Source organism: Mytilus galloprovincialis, chromosome 13, assembly GCF_965363235.1.
Source record: "Mytilus galloprovincialis chromosome 13, xbMytGall1.hap1.1, whole genome shotgun sequence".
Lineage (NCBI taxonomy): Eukaryota > Metazoa > Mollusca > Bivalvia > Mytilida > Mytilidae > Mytilus > Mytilus galloprovincialis.
In genome coordinates, this window is record NC_134850.1 from 72,871,174 (window position 1) to 72,882,006 (window position 10,833).

At 31.3% G+C, this 10,833-nt stretch overlaps 1 protein-coding gene across 1 annotated transcript; it reads right to left on the reverse strand.

The window, feature by feature from the left end:
• Positions 1-107: 107 nt before the first annotated feature.
• Positions 108-6,879, reverse strand: LOC143055977 (uncharacterized). Its single transcript, XM_076229053.1, has 4 exons — positions 6,780-6,879; positions 5,572-5,967; positions 5,120-5,232; positions 108-2,977 (listed from the first exon to the last, which is right to left on the reverse strand). Exons 2-4 carry the CDS (start codon positions 5,965-5,967, stop codon positions 1,018-1,020), a joined length of 2,469 nt encoding a protein of 822 aa, XP_076085168.1. The 5' UTR covers positions 6,780-6,879; the 3' UTR covers positions 108-1,017.
• Between the last annotated feature and the right edge of the window lie 3,954 nt (positions 6,880-10,833).

A 10,833-nucleotide genomic window follows, 5' to 3' on the forward strand; every position in this document is an offset into this window, starting at 1 on the left:
ACCCATCGATCTTTATTTTTTTTTATTGTGGCCTATTATGATTGTCATTTCTTTCACACAAATGTGGTATATTGTATGAATAATTAACCATTCATGATCACGTTAAATATATCTAATTAGGATTCGTTCCTGGTTTATTTCAAATTTTCATGAGTGTGATACATGAATAAATGATAAATAAATTAAAAACTAAATACAATTTACATAATGATTGATGAATAAATAACATAATGGAATTTCAATGAAATTACTAATTTGTGTCTTACAAAATATCTTTATACCTTAACTGATAATAAGGCATCTTTTCTGGTAATGCTGTTATAGTAAAGTAACTGTTAACAGACATTTCAAAATTGTTGAGTAAGTAAAAAAAACCTCAACGTATGTATTATAGCAATCACAGGGAACAATGGCAAGAGCAAAATCAAAGATATTTCGCTGATAATATATTATACACAACATTTAGAATTCATTTAGAAAATGTCAAGGTTCTCGGTTATGATTTCTTAATTTACAGAAAAGTAAGTTATAGATATATTCGAAAACGTTAGCTCTTTAAAGAAATTATTTAGTTTTCGTGATGTTAAGTAATGTCTTATCCTCTCCTATTCATTACACAATAAAACATTACAAAATATAAAAATATAATAACCTCCTAAACAAAAATGAAAAATATGACAAAAGAGGAAATACAATCATTAAACAAAGCCGTTAACTAAAAACCGTTTGTCATGATTTATGTCCAGATCAACACATAAAGAGTTGTCCAATTGCTATGAAATAAAATTAACATAGATTTAAGAATCATATTCAACAGTTGGGTTGGCCCCTTTTTGTAGATTTTCATTAGTACAGTAAATGAATGTAACTCGTGTTTTAGTCTAAACAGCGCCACCTGTATTTATTTCAAGAGATAGGAGATACGATGTAAAGTTTATCGCAAATCTTGTCTACCATTTTGGATAGTAACGTAATAGCTATCGACAAGCTCATTTCGTCCCTTTTCAATCGATTTGTTTAAAGATGGGGATATCCAACCCATGGCCACGTGTTTTCATAATCACAGTAAAATGTCAGAAATATATCGTCATCTTTGTTTGTTGGGCAATGTTGACTGTCAAATGAATACCTGTTCATTACTGCATCCCCGTATGTATCTCCGTACATTTTCGGTAAGGATTCAGTAACAGAAATCAGTCCAGAACAGATCTTATACTTTGGCGGGCTTGATCCGGAAATTAAACAACGTGGTTGACAGATTCGTCCGTTTGCGTCATATGCTGTGATATATGATTGACTTGATCCGAGTTTTGGGTGTTTAATTGCTACAAATGTTACTGTCTCAGATATAGGCTGTCTTTCATCTACGATTGCATAATCAATATACTTTCCTTCGTATGAAACACCATCCGCTTGAACAAAAACTTTCGATGCCCCAGACCCAGATCTTACAGCTTTAGGATACGATGCTGGTGATCCAGTTCTTAATTGCTGTTGAAGATTCAAATAATTAGACGGAGAATAAAAGTCAGCGCCTTCCGAAACGCGTCCATTTTTTATAATTTTACAGTCAAAAGACGAACCAGGTGGACGCTTGTGTATAATTCTGACCGGAGTAAAAGCCCATCGCCCAACATCGGAGATCCCATCCATAGCAAAGGTATTCTGCATAGGCAAATCGATAAATCTACTTTTTTCTACAATTTCGTCATTGTCTACAAGAATGTTAAAGGCGTTTGCACTTGAAGTTTTACCTCTTCTCTTAGCAATTGTTGGTAATCCTTTCATTTCGGAAGTTGACAAAACTGTTTTGTGCTGTGCTTGACCAGTATTAGAACGCATACCTCCAAGGTTCGAACCACCAACAGGGGATCTGACATCGCTAAAATAATTTCTATTTTGTGAAGAATTGGGATCTGGGAAAACGTTTCCGCCATTTAAATGATCAAATCCTGGAGATCTACCAGTGATATCTGACATTGATGTTTTAATTCTACCAAAAGGTGTTCTAATCGAAATACTACTTTCTGACAAGCCTACACCATGGTTATCAGCTGGGTGTAACATTTCGGCTTTTGCTGCTGCTAGTTTTGGGTTATATACTGCACGTTTGACTCTGTTAACTTGTTTTTCAATCGTCCTGGGATCTATACTTGTAGGTACAAACTTCTGTTGTACGTCAAGTGTCTTTTCTAGTGGGTCATTACTAAATGCCATTCTTTCGTTGCTTCTCATCATAGATGCTACGGGTGCTCCGAAGGTATTTCCGGTAGGTAATTGCGGACCATTCGTTCGGAATGCCCTGGATGAAACTGACACACATACTTGTCGTGTTGCATCACATTCTAAATATGGTGAATCCCCACAATCAGGGCATTCAGGAGATCTTTCGTATTCATATATCCTCATAAAGGCATTATGATAACCATCAACATTACGTATTCTTCCTAAATTAACCATTCTTGACCAAGGCCAATGACCATCAACTCCAGTGTTTGGGTAATCAAATTGTGGATTAAGACCTTGTTGAAATTGTTGTCTTCTAAAAAGTTCCCATACGTAATCGATGTAGCAATGATGCAGAAAAAATAGAGGATCATACGCACTACTTGTTAATCCACCCATGTGACCATTTATCCAAGCATGGACGTTGTTATGGTGACCTTCAAGGTCATTATTAGCTCCCGATGTCGGTTGTGTTATATCTCTATGGAACCTCTGTGACAAAACGGCCTGTATCCCATCAGGTGTCATTAGGGAACCAGGACTTCCAATATTTCTCTGTAAAACGGCATCTGTTGGATCTCTCCAGTTGGCAAATGGTCCAGAATCTACAATTCCATCTCCATTTCCAAAGAATCGGGCCGTCCAGACAATGGAGTCAATAGGGTCGTCCAGCTGCATGTTGAAGTCCTTGGTACTGTCCCAGTAGGGGAGAGAAACATCCGGGTCTTTGGTCCTCAGTGCTTCTTCAAATCTACAATTAAACACCAGCATGTTGATTGTCTATAATTAGAATTTTCTTAAAACTACATATCCATACAAGACAAAATATTAAATCTTATTCCCATACGGTACAGATGAGGTCACATTTCAGATATTATTAAGATGGCAATCCTATTTATTTTGTACATACTATTTAATATAAAATATCTTAGCATATATAAATACATGATGACGTATCTCTGTATAAGAAAAAGTAAAATCACAAAAATACTGAACTCAGAGGAAAATTAAAAAAGGAAAGTCCTTAATCAAAAGACAAAATCAAAAGCTCAAACACACCAAACAAATAAATAACATCCCAATATTTGTGAATTGGTACAGGCAATTTTTTTCTGTAGAAAATGGTGGAATAAACCTGGTTTTAAAGCTAGCTAAACCTCTCACTTGTATGACATTCGCATCAAATTCAAGGAATAATGTTTATCTTTTTTTTAAATGATTTTTTTAAGATCTTTTTAAAGTGTGACAAAATAAACATGTTTATCAAATTACTAGTTTTAATAATAAAATAAATATGCTTGCAAATGAAGAAAAATAATATTTCTACTATTTATTTTTGACAGGTATCAGCTGTTTTAATTACTAATTAAAACATATATGATAAAGTACTATAGCTGAACGCTTTGATATGGTCTAACCTTGAACATTAAGTATGTTACTGTGCCATTATCCTACTAAATTAATAAAACGTAGTTATATATCATAAGACATTGATAGGTCATTGCTGGGGATAGATTGGCTCATTATTATTCATATAACAAACCATATGTAAATATCAACCAGTGTTGTTTTTGATAAATTACAGTATTATCAAAATTGTTGCATATGAATTTCTGCCCCTTTTTGTTCGAAGTTTTTTCGCATGCATTAAATATTGAAAACAAAATTTATGTAAATAAACTAACTTACCAATACGATATAAAGAAAATTAGTATTTTGCATGACTGTTTTACAAGTAGGTATTTTTTTCGTCAGTTAGAGTTCGTGGGGTTCGTGTTTTTTATTCTTTAGTTTTCTGTGTTTTGTTATGTGTACTATTGTTTGTCTGTTTGTCTTTTTCATTTTTAGCCATGGCGTTGTCAGTTTATTTTTGATTTATGAGTTTAACTGTCCCTCTGGTATCTTTCGTCCCTCTTGTTTATGTAGTTCATATCGTTGGATGTCCTTTGAAAGTAACCTCCAATCATAATTTTCCAATTGTCTATTTAGAACTTAAAAAACAGTCAAAATATACCCAATAGTAATGGCCGTTTATCTCTGGATTGCGTTTTTAAAGTGTATTTTTGGCTTACAATGAACATTATCTCTGGATTAATTTATCTTTGTCGTATTGTCTGGTTACTGTCTTTTTGGCTTATAATGTCATTTCTTTTATTCATAATAATTGGATATACTGCATCTTTGATTTTGATACTGTGTAGAGTAAAACTCAGTATAAAATATTTTAAGGAAAGAAAGATTAGAAATTTAAAGTACGGCATAACGTGATGGTACCCAAATTGCACCTATTTTGACAGTTTTTTCAACTACGTTTTTTTTATGATTAAAACAAAAATTTCCATTTTGTGTTTATTTTGTAGACATATCCTTCTTCATCATATAGGTACACCAATTTGATTTTTAATCGATATGGAATCATAAAAAAGTTGGTCTGAACTGACCTCCAAACCATAAATGATTCTGTAATGAGGAGTACACAAATTGCATCCATGCTTAAATTCGCATCGTCAATAGTCGAATAACAGAGCTTTTGTTTAATTTTTTCAAATATTTTGAATAATTGGATATTTTTCCATGCTTACTCTTCATTTTTTTAGATATGGATACTTAAAACATATTATATTTGCTAATTTTAAAAAGATGACGTTTTGACGACATTTCGGTACATTTTGTTTTTTTCAGTAAACACTTCATCTGTTGATAAATACTGTGAATGTTTTGTGTATTTCTAAATATTTTAATCTATGTTGAAAAACGTGCATAGTATCAATTCATAAAAATACTAATTGTTTAGTGTCTAGGAAATCTTGCAAGATTTCCGCTGCCGTTTTTGCTAAATAGGTGCAATTTGGGTACCGTTACGTTAATTATAATAAAAGTAAATTATACTTACATATATAAGAAATATCTATGCCATCCCAGGAAATTAGGTCCAAAATGGGCCGCTTGTACTGCATTAGCTGAATGTAGACCTCCAATGGCGTCGTATATATTAGGTCTCACACTCTGTAATATAAAGTTATTTATTAAAAAATTAAAAAGATTTCTCAGAGGGATAATATCTTGAAACCTTAAGATATTGTTTAGTGTTTAGGATTTATTTGAATTATTAAAACAAATAAAACTTTCATAATAAATCATTAAAATAATTCATTGTACTGGTATACCACAACATATGACATGTTTTAGTCAGTTTATGTTTGTGGTTTTTTATTTGAGAAGAATTTGGCTGTTTAGCATAGATATTAAGGAACCCTTTTAAATTTTTACTTCAGATAATTTGTTTGAATGACAACAAATTAACAGCAAATTAATGTGTAAACATTAAATATACCGATAACTTACAGTATCAAGTTTGAGTTGTACGACAGCATTGAAAAATGCCTGTCTCTCTGTATCTGTCATAGCTCGAATTTCTTTCCTAATCCTTCTCTGGAACGGCCCTCCTTGGGTCGCCTGTCTCTTCTGTCTATGGTTAAATAAATTATTTTCTAATCTTTCCACATAAGTAAATACACCCGGGTCAATATTTACACTATATCTGTCCGCGGCTGTCTTTGTCCAGTAGTAATTTCGACAATGTGTAAATACTGAATAAGACGGTTTTGTAGTTATATCAAACTTTCTAGTTTGGTTGTAGAAACATTCATATAATAATCGTGGCATCGGCTTGTCCTCAATCAGGCCATTTACTGTAATACTTAATAGTATTATACAGATACTTTGTAATAGAAATGACATCTGAAAGCAAAAAATACACTTTCAATTTTATTTGTATAGTCTAAGCATATAACTATATTTTCTGATGATGTGTTTGAGATGAAAAAAGAAAAATCACAAAAATACTAAACTCCTAAGAAAATTCAAAACGAAAAGTCCCTAATCAGGTGACAAAATCAAAAGCTCAAAAACATCAAACGAAAGGGTTACAACTGTTATATTCCTGACTGGGTAAAAATTGTCGATTTAAACTAGTTTTATAGCTAACTAACCATCTCTCTTGTAGGACATTCGCATAAAACTCCATTATATTGACAACGAAGTTTGAACAAAACAAACAGACATAAATAGGGGAACATCAGTTAAGATTGGGTTATTATCTTAATCACTATAAAAGCTCTCATATGTTTCTAAAACAATTGATCTTTATCTTTATGCATTTAAGACTTTAATCGGTCTTTAATTTGAACCTTGATCAAAGTAAATTTAATAACGATTTATAGCTTTGGCAAAAATTGCTTGCATTTTTCATCTTTATTTTATATACATCAAATATGGATACCTACAACTGATATGAAAATAATTACACCAATTAGAATATTTCTTCTTTTTTTTAACTCACGTCACATGTTATTTCATTATATTTTTGTGATTATTTTTTATTTATTCCTAAATAATATAATTTAAACTTTAGTGTTTTATTTTGTGTTTATACATTTCACTAATTCTTAATCAAGATTTTAAAATCATAGATCTTTTCGAATATTCTTGATGAGTTTCCTTACATTCAAGGATTGACAGCAATATAAACACTATAAGCAACTATACCTTACCTTTATAAGTATATACTTGTATGTGGTACGACTCCTGTCGTGTTATATACGTTTGATGTACAATGTCTATTTATATAACAAGGAAATACACCTATTTTGTATGACGTCATGTCAAACACTTTGTCAATTTGAGGCTTTTTGTTTGGCCACGGAATCAAATACACACAAAAAGGCACGTCAATCACCTTGATCATTCGTTCGCGAATTTTAACGGTAATATGAAAGACAACATAAAATGACAAAAAAAAACATCTTTTACACTTAAATTCATTACAAGAATTTTAGTAAAATTTTAAAATAAACAGATGAAATAATTTGTTTGTTTGTTTGAATATCTTAAATAAAGTCGTTTTAATTCCTTATCGTTGTGTGGTTAAATTGAAAGATAACATAAAATGACAAAACAACATCGTTTACACTTAAATTCATTACAAAAGTTTTAGTATAATTCTAAAATAAACAAATGAAATCATTTGTTTGTTTGTGTGAATATCGTAAATAAAGTCGTTTTCAATTCCTTATTGTTTTTTGGTTAAATTTATAATTCTAAAAAGTTATAATGTGGTAAAGATATGGATTTGTTAATACAATATATGTTGCTTGAATTATATGCGGATACTTTTTACATTTATATGTGGAAAACTGTTGTATTAATATGTTTTATCTTTAATTTTACATTAATAAAATATATAGAATGAAGAGTATGTCAAGGCTGTCCGATAACTGTTAATATATATATATATATATATTTAGGTTAAGATTGGAAATAGTGAACTCTTTATTTTTGCAATTCTCTATATTGTAACTGATTAAGTTTCCTTAATTGATTTAATATGTAGTAAACTAAGGCAATCAGAACAACTTATTGAAAATTCAGAGTGCAAAAAACAAGTTATAAAATATGAAACACGCTACTCTATCGATCTATCATATTGCAACCTGATAACTTTTTTTATGTTTACTGAACTTTGTTGACATATTATGATTATTATCTTAAGGTGTAATTCATGTTTTCTCCAATGATGCAGTTTTGCCAGAAAAAGTAACGGATATGTATTCTAGTAAAATATCAAACAAAAAATTGGAAAAATTAAAAGTGATGAAAAAACTACTAATGTTATTATATAAAGCTCAAGTTCATTTCAGAAAGAAGTTTTTTGATGGAATGATCTATAAAATATTCAAGATGAATCTAAAATTAATTTATGCAATACATGAAAGAATGATGCAATAAGGACTGTAAACCAGTTGTGTATAAGGATTAGGGGTGTAGCTGTATAAAGTTGGCGGTATAAAGATATGAAAGATATTTCAAATTTAACAACTGTTTTCCATTTACTTTAATGTTTTACTATAAAACACGTTTACATAGACTTTCGTCTAAAATAAATTCTCTATTTCATCCAAATTTTCAGACATATACTGCTGTTGAATTATTCCTTTGTGTACTCTAATTCGCCAACAGCTATTCCTTATGCAGTGACCTAGGCCATAAAACACTTGCAACCGCACAGTTCATGTGCGAGGGAAAACCCGTGATGTCGTGATGAAAGAAAAGGTAAACACATGTGGAAAGAAGGTAGTGTCAATCAATTCGAAGGAAACGGTTCATATATACAATATATACACTGGTGGATAATATATTCATATAAAATTTATATGTACGAGTGTGACAAAAATGCACTTTAAGCATAAAATAGTGTTTGTAGTTCATTGTTGAGTTGTAATCACTTTAAATTACTGTTTGAACAATATATTCACGACAGCTTTATTGATACGCATCCTGTTATCTTTGGTTGGTATGACCTCGTTATTGCTAGGGTGCTCTTCTTGCGGTCCGCGCTATTGGTATATAAAGACACAGATACATCGTGCGATTTCGCTCATTTGTTATTTTGCTATTGATGGATATGCATAGGATAGCGTATACCAGCAAATAAAGAAGTTAGAATTGGAAAGTTTTTAAACCTAGTTCGAATTGAAAGTTTGTAGTTTTAAAGCAAGTGATTTAGAAGTCTTTACGATTGATGCTAGCTACTGGGTTGTTCTAAAACTGTAATTTCCTATGGGAATGGTCGCAGTCCCTCGAACGGGTGGTTTTCAATAGTCTGGTAAGAAGTTGTCTCAGGAACTAGGTGCTTCGGAGACTAGGTGTTTCAAAACTAGATGGTTTAGCTTAGTTTAAACATATTGTATTGTTCAAAAATGACAAGTTAATTAAAAGATTGATATTGGAGTCTCTCATATTTTGTGAAAACGGATACAAACAGATAGTTTATAAGCCAAACACGTTAGACGAGCTTTTTAAAGTTGGACGAAAAACTGAACGTGCCTAGCTTTTCTCGTTTTCTAGCAAGTTTTCCGACAATGCGCATATTTTGTTGTTACTTTGTTGTTATCCTGTAGTTTACATTGACTCTTTATGGTTTAGTTTTTTTAAATCCAAATAGTTTTTTTTTAAGGAATCGACGAACTTTCATGTGGTATGATTGCCAATGAGACCACTATCCACCAGAGAACAACTATTAGATGTATAGCTATATATCATTGGTGGCTATATAGAAAAATATGTGACCCAGTTTACCAGTACTGACATGTCATAAAATATTTCCATTTTGTAATAAATCCTTGTTTACTACAATAATATGATATATGTTCCCTATTGGAATTTTGAAACAAGGAAAAAAACCGTTTAATAACCATAAAAAAACCTAAACACATTGATGAATTTTAATATATATTAAAGATTTCATCTCGATCGGACATTTTTGTCGAGCCTTCGACTTTTGTCGAAAAAGCGAGACATAGCGATCCTACATTCCGTCGTCGACGGCTTCCAGAAATATTCATTCTGTGGTTAAATTTTTTGAAATTTTAATAACTTTCTTACACTATCCTGGATTTCTACGAACCCTGGACAGAAGATTGTTTTTGCTCTTAAGATAGTATCCAGAAGTAAATTTTGTAAAAATAAAATTCCATTTCTTCCGTTTTTACTTATAAATGGACTTTTTTTTTCTCCCAGGAAACAATCCATCCACTCTGTTTAAACTTTTTAAAATTTTAATAACTTTCTTACACTATCCTTGATTTGTACCAAACTTGTACAGAAGCTTGTTTCTGATCATAAGATAGTATCCATTTAAAAAAAAACATTTTTTTCCGTATTTTACTTATAAATGGACTTAGTTTTTCTTCCAGTTAACAATTACATACAGTCTGCAGTTAATGTTATTTAAACATTTATTAGATTCATAAATTAACCTGGATTTTTAGCAAACTTGGACAGAAGCTTCTTACAATCAAAAGATAGAATTGAGAGGAATATTTTTATTGATTTTCCCCTCATTTTTGTCGAGTCTGCGATTAACAGCAAAAGTATGCGAGACACTGGGTTCCGCGGAACTCTTACAATTTTGTTTTACACTTATTGTTTGTTTTACATCTTTTTTTTATAAGTTTTGTTGATGAAGGCACATCAGGGAAGATAAGTTATGTAGCAAACTGTGTATCCGTCTTAAAATAAACTACTGTTTTTGTTATTATTGATTGATTGGTTTGTGTTTAAAGCCACTTTCAACACTGCTGGCTTTTCGTAGTTATTATTATTATAAGTTTTTGTGTTTTGGTCTGTGTTGCTTATACAGTATGCAAATGGTCTACTATATTTGGTGTATGGAATGATTGTAAGGTGTACATGTCTAGCTGGTAGGTGTCATCTGACCTTGACCTCATTTTCATGGTTCAGTGGTCAAAGTTAAGTTTTTGAGTTTTGGTCTATTTTTCTAATACAATAAGCAATAGGCCAACTATATTTGATGTATCTAAATATTGTATGATCTATATGTCAGTCGAGCAGATTTTTTTTTACCTTGACAGTTCATTGCTCAGTGTTAAGTTTTTGTGTGTTGGTCTGTTTTTCTTAAACTATAAGCTATAGGTCAACTATATTTGTTGTATGGAAGAATTGTTAGCTGTACATGTCTGTCTGGCATGGTTTATCATGTTGATCTGACCTTGACATCATTTTCATGGATCATTGATCAATGTTTGG